The sequence below is a fragment of the Euleptes europaea genome, chromosome 20, assembly GCF_029931775.1.
Source record: "Euleptes europaea isolate rEulEur1 chromosome 20, rEulEur1.hap1, whole genome shotgun sequence".
Classification (NCBI taxonomy): domain Eukaryota; kingdom Metazoa; phylum Chordata; class Lepidosauria; order Squamata; family Sphaerodactylidae; genus Euleptes; species Euleptes europaea.
The window spans coordinates 20,106,695-20,132,354 of record NC_079331.1 but is presented as its reverse complement, the minus strand read 5'-3'; the positions used below and the strand labels follow the sequence as shown (position 1 = coordinate 20,132,354).

Sequence of the window (25,660 nt, the reverse complement as noted above, 5' to 3'; positions counted from 1 at the left end):
GCTGGTCAGTCCATTATCAGCTGGTTGGTCAACCTTCGCCATGCATCAGGAAGGGATACAATTTTGCAGTGAAGAAGATGTGGATTACTGGTGAAATGTTATTATTTATTTGAAGTCTTTCTAACCCCGCCTTTCCATTTTAAAATGTCCAAGGCAAGTTGTGTGATTTCTTGCTCACACATGAGTTCACGGTCCCAGTCCGTTGGTATGCAGCATAAAAACTACAAAAGTGCATGTTGCAGTGCAAACGTATGTGGGAGCTGTGGCTGAATGTTATAGGAAAGGTAAATTGTAGCCAGGGTACAAGTGCTTTCTGTAATCAAAGAAATGGGTCCCTTTGTGAAATTCGAGTCTGCGGCACAATTCTTCAGCTACTTACCCAGATTCAAAGAAATGCTGATTAGAGAGCCAGCATGGTGTAGTGGTTAAGAGTGGTGGTTTGGAGCGATGGACTCTGATCTGTAGAACCGCATTTGATTCCCCACTCCTCCACATTAGTAGTGGAGGCTAATCTGGTGAACTGGATTTGTTTCTCCACTCCTACACATAAAGCCATCTGGGTGACCTTGGGCTAGTCACACTCTCTCAGCCCCACCTACCTCACAGGGTGTCTGTTGTGGGGGGGAAGGGAAGGCTATTGTAAGCCGGTTTGATTCTTCCTTAAGTGGGAGAGAAAGTCAGCATATAAAAACCAACTCTTCTTCTTCTTGTTCCAGAATCCCAAGAAGGAAGTTAGAATTTAATGTTTTTTTTACCTTGAACAGCAGATTCCTCTCCCGTACCATACTGAAAACTGTTTTGGAAAAGACCCTCAGATGCAAAAGATGATTTACTTGGTGGCATGGGGTAAAGTACCATTATTGGAAACACCCAAGCCCTAAGCCTCCTTGGGGCTTTGAAAAAAACTGTGGAATCCTTTGAATCTGGGTCACTATCTGAAGAACTGTGTCATGGCCTTGAATCTCCCGAGAGAGAATTCACGCTAGGATTTTTATCGTGGCTTTCGAACCAGCCCAAGGCCTGTAACTGACCTCCCGGTCCGCTGTGCCCAAGGAGGAAGTGAGCATTTCTGCCGCTGGTGGCAGAACACACAAATCATTCGAGAGCTCTTCGTTCGACCAAGCGCTTGTTGTGTCCCTGTGTGGCAGTTACCCCAGCAACCATGGTGTGCTAACAGCGGCTGTCTCTGAGCACTCTCTGTCTTTTTGAGAGCACCTGTGCTACAGTCGCTCTGTGACATTTGGGCCCCAAGTCCCAGTGAGCAGTGTGGTGTTTCAAAAGGAAGTGGTCTGGATTGATAGTGAGTTTCATGCTCTCTCCCGTGACGTGGCACTGTGACCTTGAGAGCTGTGTTTCTCCCTGCCTTTGGATGGTTACCTGAGGAGTGGTGTAGTGGTTAAGAGTGGTGGTTTGGAACGGGGGATCGGGTCGGGACGTCCTGGCCGGGAAGGGCACGCCGCTGTGAAATAACCCATCGCTCCGCAGATGAGACAGGCCCCACTTTGGAATCATTGGACCCGGTCTGGGGTGGGCATCGCAGCGGTAACGGGGCGTCGCGGCAGTGTTGCGGGTGTTTTTGGGGCTACTCGGTCTTGCCGCGGGCCGAGGTTTTTTGCACGATGTCTGGAAATGGAAAGCACTTGTCGGCGATTTCCCACTTCTTCTGCGAGTAAAATCCAGCCTTCGAGATGCGGTGGGTCTCTCGAAGATGCGGTGGATGCGGTGGATCTTTTGCCGTTCTTCAATCATTTTCTTTGGTATATCTACAAATAGGTTATTGAAAACAAAATTTATTTTTGGTAGGATTATCATTTTGATTAAGTTTACTTGACCTAAAAACGTGACATTTAAAGGATGCCATTTTTGAACATATTCTTTTAGTTCTTTAGCTATTTTCCTGCAGTTTAAATCCAAACTTTACTTAGCCAAATACCTAGATATTTAACGTTTTCTGTTTTTCTTAGATCTTCTGCCCATATTTGTTTCTCCTTTTTGTTGTCAATGTTAAAAAAAAAGCTTCTGATTGGAGATCAGTTCTAATAGCGGGAGATCACCAGCTAATACCTGGAGGTTGGCAGCCCTACCGAGAGTCATTCTCCTGAAGTGCTGCTGATGGCCGGGACTCAGTCCTCTGAGTACCCTCCTTATTGTGGTGCCCCGCACTGTCACCTGGGTGGCTTGGATTAAGAACCGGCCCTGCTGTTCTTTCTATCCTATTTCTCCAGCGAGAGACGTTCTGCAGGCAGAGCAAGGGAGGGGTAAACAGGCCTGGAGGCGAAAGGCCACCCTCTCTGGGATAGCTAAATTTAGAAGCTACTAATCCCATTTCCTCTCTTTGTGGCACCGTGTTTGAATTGCAGCGCTTGCAGAGTTCCTCTGGTGGGTATCTGACATGGGCAACCAGCCCTGGCGCTAAAGACAAACAAACAAACAATACAAGGACACATAATTCTGAAATTTCCTTGCGTCTCTTAGCCACATAATGAGTGCGTCATGACATGTGCTATGCTATGCATTTAACGTTAATTTTGCACCAAGCAGATACTAGTTAGGAACTGCATGTGGAATTGTATGGGTCTGTTCTGTTTCTAATGCACCTGGTTCACTTTGGTTGATCTCTGATGACTGGATGTTGAGCGATAAGCAGTTTGATGTAGATACCCTTCGGTTCCTTGAGCACGCAGATCTCTTTGAACGAGTCCAGGCCCCTTTCTTAATTAATTGATTAATTAATCAATCGATGCATTAATTAAGATCGATGCATTAATTAAGATAGTTGCATCTTGATTTTCTCCTTTATGGGCACTGTGACTCACGGCATTGTTCTCCCCACCTCCATATCATTCTCACAAAAAACAACTCTGTGAGGGAGGACAGGCTGAGAAAGAGAGCGATTGGCCCAGAGTCAACCAATGAACTTCCGTGGCACACTGAAGCTTTTCTCCCTCTCTCATAATACTTTCTCAAGGGTGTTTTTGTTTTTTTGTTTTTTTTTGCTGCTTTTCATCCTGATGGCTATCAACATGGTAGGCTTTAAGAAGGGAGTGGACATGTTCATGGAGGAGAGGGCTATTCATGCTACTAGTAAAAATGGATACTAGTTATGATGCATACCTATTATCTCCAGGATCAGATGAGCATGCCTATTATATTAGATGCTGTGGAACACAGGCAGGATGGTGCTGCTGCAGTCGCCTTGTTTGTAGTTTTCCCAGAGGCGCCTGGTTGGCCACTGTGTGAACAGACTGCTGGACTTGATGGGCCTGGGTCTGATCCAGCTGGGCTTTTCTTATGTTCTTATGATGTATACATATTATCCCCAGGATCAGAAGAGCATGCCTGTTATATTAGGTGCTGTGGAACACAGGCAGGATAATGCTGCTGCAGTCCTCTTGCTTGTGGGCTCCCTAGAGGCACCTGGTTAGCCATTGTGTGAACAGACTGCTGGACTTGATGGACCTTGGTCTGATCCAGCAGGGCTTTCCTTATGTTCTTATGAGCATGCATATTCTATGAGGTTCTATGGAACACAGGCAGGATAATGCTGCTGAAGTCGTCTTGCTTGTGGTCTTCCTAGAGGCACCTGGTTGGCCACTGTGTGAACAGACTGCTGGACTTGATGGACACGACAGAGCTTGCATACATATGTAGGGCTAAGCAATTGTGCTAAGGGCTTTCTGGAAAGGGTGGGTGTTGTTAGGTAGCCTCATCTTGACGTTCCAAGATGGAACCATGGCTCTGTAGTAGGGCATCTACTTGGCATGCAGAAGGTCCCAGGTTCAATCCCCGGCATCTCCAGTTAAAGGGATGTGAAAGACCTCTGCCTGAGACCCTGGAGAGCCGCTGCCGGTCTGAGTAGACAATGCTGACTCTGATGGACCAAGGGTCTGATTCAGTATAAGGAAGCTTCATGTGTTCATGTGTTCCAGAAAAGAATTTTCACCACCAATGGAGCATAGATGTTTGAGCACCTGCCGATTCAGCTCATGTCCTGCTTGCCGGTTGTGGATAGGGAGCCAGTTTTTCAATAAACTGTTTTTCGGTTCATGGATCCATTGCTGGCGTGCTTCGCCATGTTCCTTCCTGACAGCGCAGGATGGCGCAATCAGCTAACCATGCTGGCGCCTTTTCAAACAGCCTGATTGAGTTCTGTTCTTGTCGTGATTCTGCTCCGCTGGTGATAGCTTAAACAGATAGTTAAACCAGTCACAAATCATACCAATCAGTCATAAATACATACTGTGTTTTTAAAATATCCTACTGTTCAGTGTTCGTCAGAAGTGGTTCTTAGCTATGTTAACAGCTGCTGGTCTGTTTTGATTGGCAGCCTATTGGCACAGCCGCTGTTTTGAAACAGCCCGCTGCAAACCTGCAGCTCAAACCCAACAACCCCCTTCTGTCTATATATATTACTCTTCCAACACACTTTGACACTGAGAGACACTGTCCTTCAGTGTTACTTCTCTGAAGATGCCTGCCACAGCTGCTGGCGAAACGTCAGGAAAGAAAATACCAAGACCACGGTCACACAGCCCGGATAACCTACAAGAACTGATGAATAGTTTATTTGTTTAAAGCTTTCCCCAATTGATGGACTCCGGTGCTTGCGAGGCTAAATGAGACAGGTAATGATAAATAAGAAGGTAATGTTCCCTCCAGCTGAAAACTGAGCATTGTTGCCTCTATCCACAAAAAAGGGTACAAAGCTGACCCACATAGTTATCATCCAATAAATGTATTAGACATAGCAGCTAAAATATATAGTACACACCTTTTGCATAAGCTAGAGGACTGGGTCTGTGGCTCAGTGGTAGAACCTCTGCTTGGCATGCAGAAGGTCCCAGGTTCAATCCCCAGCATCTGTAGGTAAAGGGACTAGGCGAGTAGGTGATGTGAAAGACCTTACCCTGAGACCCTGGAGACCTTACCCTGCCAGTCTGAGTATACAGTACTGACTTGGATGGACCAAGGGTCCTATTCAGTATAAGGCAGATTCATGTGTTCATGTGTGGTCGTTGAGAACCACATCATTCATCTTCACCAAGCTGGCTTTAGGAAGAGATTTCCAATTGACCACTGTCAAACCCTGCATCAACTAGCTTTTACTGCTATAAACTATGAATGGTCCAACCAAAGCTCTTTTTGTAGCATTTGTGAATCTAGCTGCAGCTTTTGACTCAATCGATAGAAATCCCTTATGGTCGAAACTAGCAGAAACAAACACTGATAGTTGATTTGTTTATTTATTTAAGACATTTATTGACCACCTTTCTTCTTTACCAAGCTCAAGGCGGCTTACAACATAGATAAAACTCATAAAATGATATACATATTTTTTAAAAATAAAAACTTTAAAATAAAAACTGAGGACTGCCAGTAAAGTTAACCAAAATCAGTGCTAAATAATGCAGTCTTCAACTCAACAGAAGTGAAGGGTCCAGGCGAACCTCCCTGGGGAGGTGGTTCCATAATCGTTGGGCTGCCACTGAAAAGGCCCTCTCTCCTATGCCCATCGAACGAGCTTTTTGATTGACCGGACAGTCAGGAGGGCCTCTCCCGGTGGTCTTAATTCCCAGGCATGGGAGAAGATGTTCCTTCAGGGTAGGGTTGCCAACCTCCAGGTATTAGCTGGAGATCTCCTGCTATTACAACTGATCTCCAGCCAATAGAGATCAGTTCACCTGGAGAAAATGGCTGCTTTGGCAATTGGACTCTATGACATTGGAGTCCCTCCCCAAACCCCACCCTCCTCAAGCTCTGCCCCCAAAACCTCCCACCAGTGGCAAAGAGGGACCAGGCAACCCTGCTTCAGGGGGTGGCCACATTGGTCTGCAGTAGAACAGCCAGATTTAGTTTCATTTGAGGGCATTTCCCAAAGCCTGTCGGAGACAGAATGCTTGATAGACGTTCGTCTGATCCAGCGAGGCCATTCTCGTGAGCTTGGATCTTTGCCTTGCCTTGTAGTTTTTCTGCGCGTCCGGCTCCGGAGCGACGTAGCCTTTTCTTCCCTGTGGTTCCAACGAGCAGCAAACTGCATGTGTTTTGTCGAGAAAGAGCTTGGGGGGGGGGGCGCTTTCTTTTCCTCCAGAGCTGCCCTGGCTCTCTGCCCGTGTAATTAAGTCGAAGGGAAGGAGCAGCGCGTGCCGCCTTTTGTCTGGGCGATAATGGAGCATCTCAGGACGTGAGGGTTAATTATCATCTTTTCGGGAACCTAAATAATGGATAATGGCGCACGGGGCTTTGGTGCGCTACTCTGTAATCAGTTTATTAGGAGGCAGATGAAGACGACGCAGCAGGGTGGTATGATTCGTAACGAAGGCCCCGGAAATTAAATTGTACGCCATTTATGCATAATTTGCCAGTACAACAGTCTCTCTTAAAACCCTGCCTTCCCCCCTTTGTCTCTAATTCAACCCCCCCCAACTTAAAAGCAGCATATGAAAAGGAAAGATAATTGGAAAGCACCGGCAACTATATATTAAGCTAAAGGGTTTGCTATTAAATTATTGTCACTTCTCAGCCCTGCCTTCATTTCTTGCTTTCTTGATCTGCCCCATTTGTGTCTTGACCTTTGGTCCCGATTGGGGATGTCGGAGACAGGTGGCAGTAAAAAAGAAAACTATACAAATTGGGTAAAACATACATTGTTAAAGCCTACCAGCAATATTGGATTTTTTTAAACTGCTTAGTAATAAACACGGCTACAGTGAGAAGCTAATATGAATTCACTGCTGCAACATTTGACTGCCTGCCTTAGCTTAGATAGAACTGACTCGCCTGCCTTCTTGGGCAGAGTGGGGTGGGGAGCATGCTGAAGAGAAGGGGCCAACTCAACAAAGGCTCAGCATCTGCCTCGCTTTAAGAGGAACACTCCATCTCTCTCACACACATGGCATAAGGTGTGCTTTTGCTAAAATAATAAGCTTGCCTCAAGCGATTCATGTGCACTGGTGGAGGACAATGTAGAATGAAATGGGCTCTTTCCAGTAGGATACAAGGCAGTTCTTTTTCTGCATAATCAAAGGTTCACGTTTGTCCTGGATGGTGGTGGAAATTTTTTCAAGTGACTTATGGTGACCCCGTAGGGGTTTTAGGGCAAGTGAGAAGCAGAGGTGGTTTGCCATCACCCGCCTCTGCGTAGCAACCCTGAACTTCCTTGGTGGCTTCCCATCCAAGTACCAACCATGGCTGATCCTGCTTAGCTTCTGAGATCTGATGAGATCAGGCTAGCCTGGGGCCATCCAGGTCAGGGAACTTGTAGTTAGGGTTCCAGGTTCCTCTTCACCGCGAGCGGGGTTTTTTTGGAGGGGAGCCTGAGTGAGGGGTTTGGGGAGCGGAGGGACTTCAATGCCATAGTGTCCAATTGCCAGAGCAGCCATTTTCTCCAAGTGAACTGGTCTCTATCGGCTGGAGATCAGTTGTAGTAGCAGGAGATCTCCAGCTAGTACCTGGAGGTTGGCAACACTACTTGCAGTGTATGCCCATGTTCAAAAACCATCTGACAATAGCTGCATCTCCTGTTTTCCATGCCTTAAAGGTTGCCTGATCCTGATCTCGTGACTTGCTTCCCCAACACCTGGCCAATAAAGTATGTTCTTATTCGCTGTCCATTTTATAAGGAGATTCATGTTACATTTATTCTGCCCTGGCTAAATAAGCTTCCAGGCTGCTTGGATGCACAGTGGCCTAAAAAGCTGCTCACAGATGAAAATCCTAGGGTCTCTGTTGACACTGCTAAGTTTTGTGCCACTGCTATTAAAATCCAGCAAAATTTATTTGATGAAGTTGCTACAAATAACTTTATGATAGACTAAAATAGATTTTTCATAGCAAGTGTTTTAAGGATCAGTTTTTTTGGAGAGAATAGGACTAGTATCCATTTTTACTAGTAGCCATGAATACTCCTCTCTTCCATGAACATGTCCACTCCTCTCTTAAAGCCTTCCAAGTTGGCAGCCATCACCATATCCTGGGGCAGGGAGTTCCACAATTTAACTATGTGTTGTGTAAAGAAATATTTCCTTTTATCAGTTTTGAATCTCTCCAGCTTCACCAGATGGCCCTGCATTCTAGTATTATGAGAGGGAGAAAAGCTTCTTCCTGTCCACTCTCTCCAAACCATGCATAATTTTATAGACCTCTAGCATGTCTCCCCTTAACTGCCTTCTTTCCAGTCTAAATGTCCCTAAGCATTTTAACTGCTCCTCACAGGGCAGTTGCTCTAGCCTCCTGATCATTTTGGTTGCTCTTTTCTGCACCTTCTCAAGCTCTGCAATACCATTTTTAGGTGTGGTAACCTGAACTGTACACTGTATTCCAAGTGTGGTCTTAGTGTGGATTTGTACAAGGGCAGTATGATATCAGCAGTTTTATTTTCTAGTCCTCATCTAATTATGGCCAGCATGGAATCTGCCTTTTTCACAGTAGCCACACACTGCGTTGACATCTTCATAGAGTGATCCACTACCACCCCAAGATCCCTTTCTTGGTCTGTCGCTGCCAGCACAGATCCCATCAGTGTATATGTGAAGTTGGGATTTTTTGCCCCAATATGCATCACTTTACACATTGAATCTCATTTGCCATTTTAATGCCCATTCTTCCTGTTTGTAGAGATCCTTTTGGAGCTCTTCGCAGTCCAGTTTTGTTTAAACCACCCATTTTGTATGCCGACTTTCTCTGCCACTTAAGGAAGAATCAAACCGGCTTACAATCACAGATTAGAGTCCACCGCTCCAAACCACTGCTCTTAACCACTACACCAGGCTGGCTTTCTTTAGTCAACCAATTCCTCAGTTGAAAGCCGGTCTTTAAAACCTTGCCTAGGTTTGCGATTGGTACTGATAAGCGTTTCTGTCTGTGTTCGGTTGGTTGTTTTACATCGGTAGGTGCCGAGTTGTTCAGGTGCCAAACTGGGGCCCGTTGTCACGTAGCACATAATGAGCGTCGTTCCCTCAGACAGCATCTGTTATGCACAAACACACCTGGGTGATCATTTGGAATTATTACCGTTGCGTGGCTGCATCTGGTGAATGGTCATGCACTGGGAAGGGAGCCATCTTTCTTTATTTCCTAACTGGTGGAAAAAAAAACACGTAATCTCTCTTGCAGAGGGCTTCCATCACAACTGGTGCAATCTGCCAACCACAGTTCCCAATGCTGAAAGCAGGAGTGCATCGAGTTCTTGAAATTCCCTTTTCAACATTCGTAACTTTGAATCGGCATATTTAGCTCCATTCTGTTAATGCTGCCAAATATCAGAATGCTTCCCAGCAGTGCCTTAAATGGGACTTCTAATATCTGTCTTCTGTTGCTTCCCTCTTCTCTTAGGCTGAGGTTTTCAGTCACAGTATGGTGGCACTTCAGTATTAGGTGCAAAAGAAGAAGGAGAATAATTGGTTTTTACATGCCAATTTTCTCTATATTTTAAAGAGAATCAAACTGGCTTACAGTTTCCTTCCCTTCCTCTTCCCACAACAGACACCTTGTGAGGTAGGTGGGGCTGAGAGAGTTCACAGAGAACTGTAACTGGCCCAAGGTCACCCAGCTGGCTTCATGTAGAGGAGTGGGGCATCGAATCCGGTTCTCCAGATTAAAGTCCACCGCTCCTAACCACTACACTACAGTGGCTCCCTGAAAAGTTAGCCTTTTATGAATCCCACCTTTCAGGATTGATGTTTTTCAAAGAAGGGTAGCTTCTAGACTATGAATTTGCAGATGTAAGTGTGTGGGCAACACCTAGAGAAATTACTGGACTGAGAAATGTTTCAACAGGAGTAGCCGTATCAGTCTGCAGTTGAAGAGCTGCAGCTGAAGAGCTAGCACCGTAGTGACCAACATGATTTTGGGGATGTAAGCTTGCAAGAGTCAAAGCTCCTTCCCTTTGACTCTTGAAAGCTTGAGCGCCAACGTCCAGCAACCCCGTAGGTTTTTCAAGGTAAGAGACTAACAGAGGAGGTTTGCCATCCTCTGCATAGCAACCCTGGTATTCCTTGGCGGTCTCCCATCCAAGAAGAAGAAGATTTGGTTTTTATATACCAACTTTCTCTTAAGGAAGAATCTGTTTTCTCTACCTTTTAAGAAGAATCAAACCAGTTTACAATCACCTTCCCTTTCCCTTCCTACAACAGACACCCTGTGAGGTAGGTGGGCTGGGAGAGTGTGACTAGCCCAAGGTCACTCAGCTGACTTCATGTGGAGGAGTGGGGAATCAAACCCGGTTCTCCAGGTCAGAGTCCACTGCTCCAAACCACTGCTCTTAACCACTACACCACACTGGCTCTCTTAACCACTACACCATGCAGGACCAACCCAGCTTAGCTTCTAAGATCTGACTGGATCAGGCTAGCCTGGGACATCCAGGTCAGGGCTTGAGAGCTTCTACCACAAAAATCTTGTCGGTCTCTCAGGTGCTACTGGACTCAAATCTAGCTCTTGCTTTGAGAAAGGTTGTCTCCCTGAGCAAAGTGCGCCTATCACCTCCTGGGCCTATGCCCAGGAGGTGATAACCATAGGCCATGTGGTTTTTCATAAACCCAATATCTGCATGTGTCAGTGTGCATATAGAGAGAGGGGTGTGATACCATCCTGCTGAGTAATCCTGGCAGTTCAGTCTGTTCGCACATTAACGTGACTCTCAGACACAAACCTTGCTTTCCAGGTGCAATCCCATTTCAATTATTCATGGGCGCTCTTTCTTAGAAGTGACCGAAAATACTGTTGTTTTGTACCTTGGGTTTTTTCTGCCTGCTCGCCTCCCCCCCCTCCTTTCCTCACATTGGCGCAACCCCGTTTGGTACAAGCGCTTGGTTGGAAGCACTTTGATCCCCACCAGAAGAAAAGCAAAACATTAAGCGGATTGCCCCGACCTTGCCTCTCATTAATTAACAGCTGCAGGCGCTTTCAACATCTGTCAGGGTTGCTTTACCATTCCCTTTACTCCAATGACTGGGCCCAAGAAAGCGGAATAAATCAAAATGAGCCATTGCTATGGCAATACCTGAGATGGAGGGGGAGGGATTTTTTTTTGTCGAAGGCTTTCACGGTCAGAGTTCATTGGTTCTCGTAGGTTATCCGGGCTGGGTAACCGTGGTCTTGGTATTTTCTTTCCTGACATTTCGCCAGCAGCTGTGGCCGGCATCTTCAGAGGAGTAACACTGAAGGACAGTGTCTCTCAGTGTCAAGTGTGTAGGAAGAGTAATATATAGTCAGAAAGGGGTTGGGTTTGAGCTGAATCATTGTCCTGCAAAAAGTAACAAAGGTAATGTGCTAACCATTGTCCTGTAAGTATCAAGATAATGTGCTAATGAGGGTGTGGTATGTTAATATGGAACCATTGTATCCTGAAGTGATCTGTTAATGTGTGAAATCCAAAGCTAATCTGCATGGCTATTGTGGACTGTAGTCTTTGTTAGTCTGGAGGTTTTCAGGACAGGAAGCCAAGCCTTATTCATTCTTAAACTCTCTTCTTTTCTGTTAAAGTTGTGCTGATGTTTATGAATTTCAATGGCTTCTCTGTGCAATCTGACAAAATAGTTGGTAGAATTGTCCAGTCTTTCAGTGTCTTGGAATAAGACCCTGCTGGCGAAACATCAGGAAAGAAAATACCAAGACCACGGTTACACAGCCCGGATAACCTACGAGAACCAATGATTTTTTTTTTTTTAATAGCAGCCCAAAGAAAAACTCTTCAATCAGGAAGGCGAAACCACCTCATAGTAAAATACCCAGGAAGGTGATGTATGTTTCTCTGGCTTTGTTCGGGTTTGGAGAGAAAGGTCTGCTTTATGGTGCAAGAACACGATCTGCTTTATAGTGTCCCATAGGACAGTTCCAAATGCCCTCACTTGTGGACTTCCTAGAAGGATCTGGTGGGCCGTTATTGGAATAAGAATCAGGGTGGTTTTATAGACCAACAATTCAGCTTGTGCCCTGGTTGCCAGTAGTGATCAGAGAGCCGACTGCTCGCAAGCTGTTAAAATGCCTCCCAGCAGATTCAGATGTGTCTGTTTGCAGAATTAGACCGGTTTCATCCAGATGCTAGCCCTGGGCACCATCTGCCCCCCATTGCTGCTTGCAATTATTAAAAGACACATAGTTAAAAGGGGGGTGGGATCCCTTTGATATTTTTGAATTGAGACTTACTACTGAGATGCCTCTGTGCTCCCCTGGTGTCTGCCGATCCTTGAACCTAGCTAATCTTGCCATCAGTTCTTACCATCACTTTACAAATACCTGCCGCCTATGGGGCAGTTGCAGATAGCGAGCAGTGTCTCCAGCAGGGGGGATGAATTGCGAGAGATTCAGTGCTTGACAAACCAATCAGTTTAAGGACCTGACCGTGACTCCAGGGGATACATGCATCTTCTCCAGTAATCAAGAAGATTTAGTTCATGGACCATAAAAGCACGAGAGCAGTGGCAAGCTCCAATTTATCCTGGCTCAGATATGCAAGTGGCTATTGTGCAGGCACAAAGTGGGTTGGTAGGGTGCTTGATACAAATCTCCCCCTAAATGTCCTGGTGATCTGACTGGGGCCTCGTTTTGCATGTAAGTGTGGGAGTTCGATCCATGTATGCTCACCCAGGCGTCTTGTTGCTGTCTGAAGTTCTCAGTAGCTCTAGACTAGACAGGGCTGTACCTAGTGGGGGGGGGGAGGTGTCGAGGGGGGCAGCTGCCACCCCTGTGGCTTGCAGAGGGGGCAGCAGAACTGCCTGTCCTGTAGGTGCCTGTGTGCCTGGTAGGAGAGGCAGTTCTGCCACCCTCTCTGCATGCCACAGGGACAGTGGTTGCCCTCTTCGCCCCACCCCCCAGCTACAGCCCTGAGACTAGACAGATTCCCTTGTGTGATCTAGTAGATCTTTTTTGGCGTTCTTAGCTGTGACAGGCAAATGGAACCTTTATATTCAGAAGCAGTGTACCTCTGAAGGGCAATTGCTGGAGGGCCCTGTTTCTGCCGGGGTTACTGTTTTATTTATTTATTTCATGCCCTCCTTTTCTCCTTTTCTGAGAGCCAGCGTGGTGTGGTGGTTTGGAGCAGTGGACTCTGATCTGGAAAACCGGGTTTGATTCCCCACTCCTCCACATGAGTGGCAGAGCTAATCTGGTGAACTGGATTTGTTTCCCCACTCCTCCACATGAAGCCAGCTGGGTGACCTTGGGCTAGTCACAGCTCTCTCAGCCCCACCTACCTCACAGGGTGTCTGTTGTGGGGAGAGGAAGGAAAGGTGATTGTAAGTCAGTTTGATTCTCCCTTAAGTGGTAGAGAAAGTCAGCATATAAAAAACAACTCTTCATCTTCTCCTTTCCCCTGTGGGAAATAGACTTAATAACATCATTCTTCTCACCTCCAGTATATCCTCACAACAACATCCCTATAAGGTAGGATAGGCTGAGAGGGAGTAGCTGGCGCCAGCTCACCAGTGAGTTTCATTGCAGAGTGGAGATTCAAACTTGGGATTCCCAGATCCTAGCCTGATGCTCCAGGGGAGTTAACTCATTTGTTACGAAGGCCAGATATGACACACACTTGGTCGGGCTAGGCCATGCCTCGCCAGCCCAGAATGGGTCCGGGGGGTTGGCTGCCTCAGCTGGCTTGTGGGCCGGATAAGGGCTCTCAAGGGGCCAGATCTGGCCCATGGGCCTTATGTTTGACACTCTTGCTCTAACCACTGTATCACCCTTTCTCTCAGTGTTTGGACACAGGATGCTGGATGGGTAGGTTTATCCATCAGGGCTGTTCTTAGATCCTTAATTCTGAATTTCAATAATGGGCATTTTCTATCAAGAGCCCCCTTTTGGCATCCCCTTTCCATCTTGAAAGCCTCCAGTTCAAAGTTTCAGATCTTCTATAAGCGTAATAATTCAGAATTTGGAAATTTCAAACAGATTCAGGGTCCCTTTGAGCAGCTGGGTGGAGGAACACTGTAATATTGAATATTCTAGCCCTTTTTTTGAGAGTCATCCTGCAGATAGACAAGTTAGCAACAGGCCCTTTCCTTGACGTGCTGGAAATCTACATGCAGGGGCTTCTTCTGGATACAGGATTCAGGGGGGAGGTCTTTTGCCTTCACACTCGGATTGCAAGCTTCTTGAAGACTGGGCATCATTGAAAACAAGACGCCGGGCCTTGGTTAGATAAGAACATGGGACCAGACCTTCTAAATCAGACCCAGGTGGGGCTGGATCTCTGGCCAAGCCACCCAGGCAGGTGCTTGGGCCAGCACAGCAAGTGGGTTGCCAACTGCCAGGTATTAGCTGGAGATCTCCTGCTATTACAACTGATCTCCAGTCGATAAGTTCACCTGGAGAAAATGACCGCTTTGGCAATTGGACTCTATGGCATTGAAGGGCCTCCCCTCCCCAAACCCCGCTCTCCTCAGGCTCCGCCCCAAAAACCTCCCGCTGGTGGTGAAGGGGGACCTGGCAACCCTAACAGCAAGGAGGGGACCACAGAACCATGTGGCCTTCAACCACTTCTGGCCATCAGCAACACGGACCGGACATCTACTCCTGGGCCCATCCTGCTGCCATCCCAGGAGGGGGTGGATGTTTCTTAGTGGGAGCACCAAATTACCTCAAGCCATCCCTAGACCTGGGCTTTAGCTAGTCCAGCATCTTCCCGGTTCCCAGCCAGATTCCTCCGGAAAAGGCTGCCTGAACAGCCAGAGGACAACCGCTTTCCTCAGGTGAGGAGGAGGGTGGCCCTTCAGCAAATGCTTCCAGGCATGGAGGTTTCATTTCATTTCTCCTTCACAGATAATTGCCTCATCTGCAACCAAGCTCTCCTCGAGGGAGAATTTCAGCCAGTTCTTTCCCATTGTGTCTAAACACGAGTGAGCAGCTGAAGATGGAATTCCTTTCCAAACCTGCATGGAGCCCTTTGCGTGAGGTTGCAATGTCCCTGAGGAATCCAATTACCTGAGGAGCCTGAGGAGGGAGGGGTTTGGGGAGGGGAGGGACTTCAATGCCATAGAGTCCAATTGCCGAAGCGGCCATTTTCTCCAAGTGAACTGATCTCTATCAGCTGGAGATCAGTTGTAATAACAGGAGATCTCCAGCTAGTACCTGGAGGTTGGCAACCCTACTCCGAACTCTGTCAGCCCCACCAACTCACAAGGTGTCTGTTGTGGGGAGAGGAAAGGAAGGCGATTGTAAGTGTTAAAGGTAGTGAAAAGTGGGGTATAAAAACCAACTCTTCTTCTCATGCCAGTATGCAAAGAACAGACTTGTGCATATATAGGGTTGCCAGGTCCCTCTTCGCCACTGGCTGGAGGTTTTTGGGGCGGAGCCTGAGGAGGGAGGGGTTTGGGGAGGGACTTCAATGCCATAGAGTCCAATTGCCAAAGCGGCCATTTCCTCCAGGGGAACTGATCTCTGTCGCCTGGAGGTCAGTTGTAATAGCAGATCTCCAGCTGCCACCTGGAGGTTGGTAATCCTACCTGTGCGCACACTTTCTACTCCTGCAAGGGGGCAGCAGTGGTGTCTAGTGGTGAGGGGAAGTGTACTTAAAGGAAATCTGGTGCCCATCTCAAGGGCAGTGGACCACACGTGCGTGCCAGGAACATGTGCAGACTCCCTCGCTGCGCCATGGAAGGAAGCGGCGCGCGTGCATAAAAACCGCTTCTCTGACGGGGGCACTTAAAACCTTTCTTCGCTCTGCAAATCTTCTTTCTGTAATGCGCCGGTTTACTGGGACGCAGCGAGAGGGAGACAGCCCTGCCAGTCGGGTCTGCTGTCAGCAGGAACGAATGGTGTCCAACCAGTGTGGGCGACGGTGATCGGTTCCCTCTGAATCCCATCAGCTGTTATGTGGCACAGTGCAGGCTGCCATCCCGGTTAAATATATTCCACTAATCCTTCCGGGCAGGAGATGCACCCCTTTGCTGGATCCACAATGGCAGTGAGGAAATGTGGGGCAAGCAGGCTTTCAAGATTAAGTGGTGCTTGACAGAGCCAGCATGGTATGGTGGTTAAGAGCGATGGACTCTAATCTGGAGACCCAGGTTGGATTCCCCACTCTTTCACATGACTGGCGGACTCTACTCTGGAGAACTGGGTTCAATTCCCCGCTCCTACACATGCAGCCTTTTGGGGGACTTTGGGCCAGTCACAGTTCTCTCCAAACTCTGCCAACCCCACCTACCTTACAAGGAGCCTGTTGTGGGGAGGGGAAGGGAAGGTGATTGTAAGCTGCTTTGAGACACCTTAACAGTAGAGAAAAGCTGGGTATAAAAACCAACTCTTCTTGTTTTTGAAGCTTGCCTACTGATCAAGAATCAAAATAGGATTTTTGTGCAGAAAGCTACAACATACCATAGTAGTAGAAGAAGAAGAGTTGGTTTTTATATGCCAACTTTCTCTACCACTTAAGTGAGAATCAAACCGGCTTACAATCACCTTCCCTTCCCTTCCCCACAGCAGACACCCTGTCAGGTTGGTGGGGCTGAGAGAGTTCAGAGAGAACTGTGACTAGCCAAGGTTACCCAGCTGGCTTCACGTGTAGGAGTGGGGAAGCAAATCGAGTTCACCAGATTAGCCTCCGCCGCTCATGTGGAGGAGTAGGGAATCAAACTTGGTTCCCCAGATCAGAGTCCACTGCTCTGATCTGGAGCGAAACAGGGCTTCGGACTTCCTCTCTGTGCCGTTTTCCCAGGAGGGGCAGTCTTTCGGGGTAATATACATGGTTTCCCCCTAGGGTTGCCAACTCTGAGTTGGGAAATTCCTAGAGATTTGGGGGTGGAGCCTGGGGAGGGGAGAGGACTCAGCCAGATATAATTCCGTAGAGTCCACCCTACCAAGCAGCCATTTTCTCCAGGAGGATAGATCTCTGTTGTTATTCTGGGAGATCTCCAGGCCCCGTCTGGAAGTTGGCAATGTTATCTCCAACAGGCCCAACTGTTTACCCTTCCCTGGACTGTTTCTGGCTGGGAAAACGGAGCAGGGTTGAAGCCCCTACTCTGTAGGTATGGAACTCAACTAGGATCATGACTCTGATCCTAGTTGAGTTCCATACCTACAGAGTTCAGGAGACCTGACAATACACATGTGATTGTGTTATATCTGACACATGGTAGGGACATCAGACCCCCACGTGCACCCTCTGTAATGTACGAAGTGGCATTCCCGCTCTGTGATATGTGGAAATGAATATCGATCCGCCTCGCAATGCTGTTGTAAGGATTGCGGCAACAGCGTATGCCAAGGGCTCTTTAAGAGGCTAAGCGTTGCTGTGAAGTAATTAAATTGCTAAATGTTCCTGGTAGCCATCGATAAACTTTAATGGCTTTTCTAAACGGGGAATCATGTTTTCGGTTCCTTGCATTAGCTCACAGTACCCTCTTGTGGTAGAATTCGAGACTGAAATATATATTTCCCAAATGGACTAGCACACTAACCTGCAATTTTATCTATCTCTGCCTACTTGTCTATCTATCCAGTGTGGTGTAGTGGTTAGGAGCAGTGGACTCTAATCCGGTGAACCGGGTTGGTTTCCCCACTTCTCCACATGAAGCCAGCTGAGTAGGGTTGCCAGCTCCAGGTTGGGAAATACCTGGATATTTTGGGGGTGGAATCTGAGGAGGGCGGGGTTTGGAGGCTGAGATAGTTTGGAGAGAACTGTGACTGGCCCAAGGTGACCCAGCAGGCTTCATGTGGAGAAGTGGGGAATCGAACCCGGCTCTCCAGATTAGAGTCCACCCCTTTGAACCACTACACCATGTATGGTTGCCAGGCCCAGGTTGGGAAATGCCTGGAGATTTGGGGGGTGGAGCCTGATAAGGGCAGGGTTTGGGGAGGGGAGGGACTTCAGTGGGGTATAATGCCATAGAGTCCAATTGCCAAAGCAGCCATTTTCTCCTGGGGAACTGATCTCTGTCGGCTGGAGATCAGTTGTAATAGCAGGAGATCTCCAGCTACCACCTGGAGGTTGGCAGCCCTAACCACATGGGAGATGGGCGTAGCCGTCCCATCCTCAACAGTTACACCATTCTCAGCCCATCGACTTCCGCAGATTGAGAAAGGTGTAACACCAGTGAGGACGGCACTGTTAAGACCTGACTTCCGAGGATGAAAGTCCTCAGGAGGCCAGGAAGGGGCTGTGCCAGCATTGGGGCCCTCCACCCGGGCTACTTATGCTGCTGTAAGTGGCCCCAACGCCGGTGGGGAGGGCCAGACGCCAGTCTCCAGGCTCTGCTGTGGTCGTGCCACCCCAGGACACCGATGGGGCCTTCCAGTGTCCCACCGGCTTAAAGGCCCGTGCTGGCGTTCCGGCGGGCTTTCTGGGGTCCACAAGGGCGTTCCCAGGGTGTCCCAGGGGGCAGTGTCCCCTTTCACCCCATAATGCCAGCGCCGAGAACGGCGTTGCTGCACCTGCTTCTTAGCAGCCGCAGCTGCGCTGTTCTCTATGCGGTGAAAAGCCCCGTTTAAACTTTTAAAAGCCTGCAAAAGGCTTTTTCAAGGTTTTCGGCGGCATGGTGGCGCCTCCTCCACGCTGTCCCCAGCCACTAGAGGCTCAGGAAGGCACTGTGAGAGTGTCACTCCATTCACGTGGAAGCCCAGGGTTGCACGCTGTGGGCCCCGGTTTCCAGACATGCCCAAGACCTTGTGCTTCTCTCTTAACCCCACTGTGTTTCTTTCGTGTTTTCTTGCAGGGATCTTGTTTACAATGCTGGTGTTTGGACCAGCCTGCGGTTTTATCTTGGGCTCTTTCTGTACCAAAATCTATGTGGACGCCGTCTTCATCGACACAAGTAAGAAGATTTGTGTGTGTGTGTACAGCGAGCGGTGGGATCCGTGGCTGGAATTGCATGGGATGGTGCGGGTGGTGGGGAGAGAAGGATGGAAAGGGTTGCCAGGTCCCTCTTTGCCAGCGGCAGGAAATTTTTGGGGTGGAGCTTGAGGAGGGTGGGGTTTGGGGAGGGGAGGGACTTCAATGCCATAGAGTACAATTGCCCAAGCGGCCAGGGGAACTGAGAGAAAGGGAAGGAGAGTTTTATAATAATTTTACAAGCTACCGACTGAGGCCATGGTGGTGGTTGTGTGTGTGTGTGTAAAGTGCCTTCAAGTCGCAGCTGACTTATGGTGACCCCTTTTGGGGTTTTCATGGCAAGAGACTAACCGAGGTGGTTTGCCAGTGGTTTTACCAGCAACCCTGGTATTCCTTCGTGGTCTCCCATCCAAATACTAACCAGGGCTGACCCTACTTAGCTTCTGAGATCTGACGAGATCAGGCTAGCCTGGGCCATCCAGGTCAGGGCATGTTGGTGGTTACAGAAGGGAATAGGGTATTGTTATGGTTTTCAATATATTTATGGTTAAAAGTATAGATATTGACAAACTGCAGCATTGATTTAAACTCCAAGTGAAGATTTACATAAGAACATAAGAAAAGCCCTGCTGGATCAGACCAAGGTCTGTTCATCATGGATAGCGGGTATGAAACCAAATTTTAAACATTTCTCTGAATACTGATGAACTTTTTTCTTGCTTGCACTACTCATTTTATGCATAGGGTTTGTGACTGAAAGAAATAAATATGAGAAAAACTTATGAAGTGAAATGCACTTTGATGGTTGTGATCAGGGTGGATAAAAATCAATGATTTTTTAAAAAAAATAAATAATTGAATTTTTTTTTTATTTTAATCAGATTTTTTAAAATTTAAATTGAATTTTTAAAAATAAAATGCTTTTGGAGGAAAAATCTACCTAAAGATAGTTTTCAATTTAAGATAAATTATGGTCTAAAGGCTATTTATCAGGAAATTAGGATTAGTTTTTAATTATAAGAACATAAGAAAAGCCATGCTGGATCAGACCAAGGCCCATCAAGTCCAGCAGTCTGTTCACACAGTGGCCAACCAGGTGCCTCTAGGAAGCCCACAAACAAGACCAGTGCAGCAGCACCATCCTGCCTGTGTTCCACAGCACCTAATATAATAGCCATGCTCCTCTGATCCTGGAGAAAATATGTATGCATCATGACTAGTATCCATTTTAACTAGTAGCCATTGATATGACCCCTCATTTACATAGAGTCCAATGCAGTAAATGAAGACCAGGAGGTTGGGTTGAGCTTCACGGCTTTCTTTATTGGCCAAGGAAGAATCTGGGTGATCTCAGATGCAGACTTGACGAGCTCTGCTATCTGGTCACACCCAAGGGGGGGCAATGCAAGAGGTTATATAGACAATTCACATTCCAATCAACATCCGATATAGCTTGTCACTGCAGTGTCATAGTTTCTACCCCGCCTGTGTGAGCATTGCTACTTCTAGTCAATAGACCTCTATTGTTCCCTAGCAGGCTGAAGCGAGAAATTATCAGAAAGGGGGGAATAGGTGGGAGGGAGGCTGTTCCTCCTTATGTGAGAGGGAACATTCAGGCCTTTGTCCTGTGTGTGTGTGTGTGTGTGTGTGTGTGTGTGTGTGTGTGTGTGCTTGGTGCTAGAGAGAAGGGGGGGCCACTGGGCAGCGGCCTCTGTGAGTTCTATTTGTCAGCAGTTTCTACATGTAGCTTGCGTGTATGTCTGAACGTGATTTCTCAATCACAACACCATGAATACCCCTCTCCTCCATGAACATGTCCACGCCCCTCTTAAAGCCTTCCAAGTTTGCAGCCATCACCACATGCTGGGGCAGGGAGTTCCACAATTTAACTATGCGTTGTGTGAAAAAGTACTTCCTTTTATCAGTTTTGAATCTCTCACCCTCCAGCTTCAGCTGATGACCCCTCATTCTGGTATTATGAGAGAGGGAGAAAAGCTTCTCCCTGTCCACTCTCCATACCATGCATAATTTTACAGACCTCTATCATGTCTCCCCTCAGCCGCCCTTTTTCCAAGCTAAACAGCCCTAAGCATTTTAAATGCTCCTCATAGGGCAGTTGCCTAGCCCCCTGATCATTTTGGTTGCTCTTTTCCGCACCTTCTCAAGCTCTGTAATATCCTTTTTTAGGTGTGGTGACCAGAACTGTACACAGGATTCCAAGAGTGGTCTCGCCATAGATTTGTACAAGGACTCGCCTGACACTGTCCATACAGCAAAGTCTCTACCTGGGACTTCAGACCTGCAGCAGGAATCCCTGAAATCCTCTGCTCCACTCCTTGGTCCCCCTTTTCCAGCTTTCCACCAGCCTGTTTCTCCTCCTTGGCCTGTTCTTCCTGCCAGCCTGCTCCAGCCTAGGCCCACCAACTGTATCTCTCCTCCTTCTTCCTTCCCTCTGGAAAAAGGAAGGCCAGCCTCTCTCTCCAGAGCCAGGGCTGCTGGAGATACAGCCCCTTAGAAATTCCATCACACTTGTGTGTATACCCTGAGGTTTATCACAATATTATCTCCCTGGAAGAAAACACTTATAATGGCAGCAAGCCGTAAAAAAGACCCAGTTTGGGAATATTTTAACGAGCTTCCTCTTCCTTGCAATAATTTCATAATTATCTATGTATTTCTAATAACCAAATCAGTATTTTTTGATATAATTGTAAACATTACTCTGAAAAATTATTATTCCAAAAATGAAACCTTCATCTGGTTGCAAATATTAAGATTATACCAGCAAGAATGAGTCTTTCTGTAAAAAAACATGATTTAAATCAAGTCGTACTGACTAGTGGAATGAAAGTTGCCTCACTTTTCTGTGCTCATGCACTCTCTAGTCAACTCTATGCTCTCACCAGTCCTCTCTATTAGCAGGCTTTCCCCCTCTCCATTGTCACCAGCTGACCGCCGTGCGCAGGCGTGTACCCATTCGTCATAGGCAGGGGGGAAGTGCTTCCAACGAACAAGATACTGGAGGGAGCCGTGGCGAATGCGAGAGTCCAGGATTTTAGCAACCTCGAAATGCTCTTCCCCCACACCATCACCGGTTGCTCAGGAAGCGGGTCGGGATGCCACTCCGGGGAGGGAGTGTGCGGTTTCAAAAGGCTTACATGGAAAACTGGATGGATACGTCTGAGTGCCTTTGGCAGAGTGAGTTCCACTGTCACGGGGTTGATGATCCAAGACACGGGATAAGGTCCCACATATTTGGCACTTAGTTTGTCACAAGGACGGGTGGAACGAAGGTTCTTGGTAGACAGGTAGACCAAGTCCCCCACTTTATAGTCCTGGCAAGGAGATCGATGTTTGTCAGCCTGAGCCTTGTATTTACGTTTGGCTCGTTCCAAATTCTTTATCAGCCAGGGCCAGGTGGTATGAATTGCCTCTACCCATGCAGCTACATCTCCATTGCCCTCCCCCCTGGAAATATTTAGCTGTTCGATAGGACCAAAGTCTTGACCATGTACAGCTTGAAATGGACTAAACCCTGTGGATTGGTGAACAGCATTGTTGTAGGCATATTCAGCAAAAGGCAACAGTTCAACCCAATTATCTTGGTGATAATTGACATAACAACGAAGGTAACATTCTAACACAGCATTGACACGTTCAGTTTGCCCATCAGTTTGGGGATGGAATGCACTAGAGAGACCCTGCTCCACCCCCACCAATTTAAGGAAAGCTTTCCAAAATTTGGCCACATAGGTGCCCCCCCGTCGCTCACTATCTTCCGCGGGAAGGAATGTAGACGGAAGACATGTGACACAAAGAGGTGGGCCAGCTTTGGGGCGGAGGGAATACTTGCGCATGGGATGAGGTGCACCTGTTTGGAGAAAAGGTCCGTAACAACCCATAGAACAGTTTTACCCTCACTAAGAGGGAGGTCAGTCATAAAATCCTGGCAATGACTTGCCAGGGTCTGGAGGGGATTTCTAAGGGTTGCAAGAGTCCGGGGGGTTTCCCTTGAGAACGTTTGACAGTGGCACAAGTTGGGCAGCCGTGAACAAAGCAGTCCATGTCAGTGCGCATGCCCGCCCACCAGAATTGCCTACGCAACAAGTGAAGAGTTTTCAAGAATCCAAAGTGCCTTGCTGTTTTAGCTCCATGGGCTAATTTTAACACTTCCTTCCGCAAGTCTTTGGGCACGTATAATTTAGAGTCTTTGTACCAGCAACCGCCACGTTCCAGAAGGGAGGGAGGGAGGGTGTGAGCGGAGAGTTCAGCCTGGCAAAGGGCACGGAGTGAGTCCAGGAAGGAATCAGACAGGTCCATCTTACTCGGTGAGGTGGACGAGGCTGGTTGTGGAACCGGAGGAGCAATTGGAGGAGAGGGTGGCACGTCCGCACGTACGGGCACCGGGGGGGGGTGGCTGTGGAGGGCGGGGGAGTCAGGTTCGAGTTCTGGACATCCCCCCAGCGCGGGGCTGTCGTAGGGTCTGTGATCTGGTCTGGATGGCGAGGGTGGGCAAGAGACTTCTTTGCGCTGGGGTGAATAAGGAGACCGTGGGACGGTCAACTTTGGTAGGATACTGGGGGAGCCTGGAGAGAGCGTCCACCAGTACGTTTTGCTTGCCCGGGACATGTTTGAGTACAAAACGGAATTGGGAAAAGAAGTCAGCCCAACGAAGTTGCTTCGCGGACAGTTTATGGGTCCCAGTTAGTGCCTCCAGATTTTTGTGATCTGTCCAGACTTCAAAGGGGACCCGGGGACCCTCAAGGAATTGTCGCCATGTAGTCAGAGCATGGTAGACGGCGGCTGCTTCTTTTTCCCAAATGGGCCAGTTGAGTTGGGAGTGTGCAAACATTTTAGAAAAATAAGCGCAGGGGTAAAGCAGACCATCATTGCCCTGCTGCAGAAGGGCACCTCCCATGGCAACATCCAAAGCATCTACTTGTACTATAAACATACGATCAGGATGTTTTAAAACTGGTTCAGAGGTGAACAAACGCTTAAGGGTATCAAAAGCAGTTTGACATTGAAGAGTCCATAGAACTTTGGCTGTGGGGAGAGAGGCGGAAGCCCCCTTGCCTTTAGTCTTGAGGAGATCAGTGATAGGCAGAGCAATTTGGGCAAAGTTGGGAATAAACCCCCGATAAAAGTTCGCAAAGCCAAGGAATTGAGTTGAAGGGGGAGCCCAATCAACAACCGACTGGACCTTGGCGGGGTCCATGGTGAGACCTTGGTGTGAAACAATATAACCCAGAAATGTCAATTGGCTTTGGTGAAATTTGCATTTGGATACTTTAGCATAGAGCTGATTGTCCCGGAGCCGTTGTAGTACTTCTCGCACCAAAGCTACATGCTCTTCCATGGAGTTAGAATAAATGAGGATGTCATCTAGATAAACCACCATGCCCCGGTATAACAAATCATGGAGGATTTCATTAATGAATTGCATGAAGACCCCCGGGGGCCCCTTTAATCCTAAGGGCATGACAAGGAATTCAAACATACCAAAACAGCTGGAAAAGGCTGTGAGGGGCTCATCCCCGTCACAAATGCGGACTCTGTAATAGGCTTCAACTAAGTCTAGTTTGGTGAAAATGCGCCCCTCCTTTAGCTGTCCCAAGATATCTGAAATTAGAGGGATGGGGTAGGCATTAGTCTGAGTGACAGCATTGAGCTTCCGAAAGTCAATGCAGAGGCGCAGATCGCCTGTCTTTTTGCGGACAAAAAAGGCAGGAGCCGAGCAAGGAGCTGAAGAAGGTCGAATGAAACCACGAGCAAGGTTTTTATCCAAAAAGTCTCGCAATACAGTACGTTCGGCAGTGCTCATGTGATATATTTTACTTTTAGGCAATTTACCATCCCCCACCACTTCAATAGCAGTCCGTTCTACGGTGGGGGGGCAGAGCATCGCACTCTTTGACATTGAAAACGTCTGCGAAATCCTGATACTCAACAGGCAGTATTAGAGGGGGGGTGTCAGAGACTAAGGCTGTGGCTGTCGGGAGAACTACTGCGGCTTCGTGTCGGTGTTGGGGGCAGTCGGGATGCGAGAAGGTGATAGTATCGGCTTTCCAGTCTATAGAAGGGCTGTGTCCCTTTAGCCAGTTTATTCCCAAAATGACTTTGTATCAGATGGGGGCTATAGTGAAGTCTATTTGTTCCCAATGAGAACCAATACCCATCGCAACGCTGCGAGTGCGACGGTCTACCGGGCCACCCCTAAAGGTGCTGCCATCCATCTGAGTGAACCGGATAGGGTCAGGTAGTGTCTCAGATTTAACTTTAAGTGCCTTGAAAGTGGCCTCATTGATTAAGGAGCGCCCACAGCCCGAGTCTATGAGGGCTTTAACATGTAGTTTGGGGCCTCGTTTGTAATGTTGTAACACTACATCCACATATACAGTATTTTCAACTTCACTCACCATAACAGGAGCCTTGGGTTTTGCAGGAGAAGCTGCAGGGGTCTGCGGTGTCGCTCCGCTCATCGCAGACCCTGCCCGTTTTTTGACAAGTCAAGAGGAGATTCTAGGTTGAGGGCAGGGGGATCCCAGGAGCGATCCTCATCAGAAAATTGAGAGCTGTCCCCCAATGGGGCACTTGTAATCCGAGTCCCGGATGGGACGCTAGGAGTGGTTTCCCCAGTGACTTCTCCGACGTGAAGTGCCGAGGGCGCGTGTCGTCCCGGTGCAGTGCTGCGTGCGGCAGCGGTGCCTCTGCATTGAGGTCGTCCCCGAGCCCGGGGGGGTCCTTCTGGATGAGAAGGAAGAGCGAGGTCTGGACGGCGCGGGCAGGCTGCTGCGAAGTGGCCCATGGTGCCACAAACAAGACAGGCTCCCCTCTGGAACCGGGATTCGCGGTCCTGTGAGGGTCGTGTTGGTCTCCGCAGGATGGGGGTTG

At 48.0% G+C, this 25,660-nt stretch overlaps 1 protein-coding gene across 1 annotated transcript in view; it reads left to right on the top strand.

Annotated features, from left to right (window-relative positions):
• Positions 1-25,660, top strand: part of SLCO3A1 (solute carrier organic anion transporter family member 3A1) — a 179,762-nt gene that overhangs the window by 97,806 nt on the left and 56,296 nt on the right. Inside the window, exon 3 of the mRNA XM_056865863.1 lies at positions 18,651-18,749. Coding sequence (XP_056721841.1) covers positions 18,651-18,749 — 99 coding nt within the window. The remainder of the gene's footprint in view (positions 1-18,650; positions 18,750-25,660) is intronic.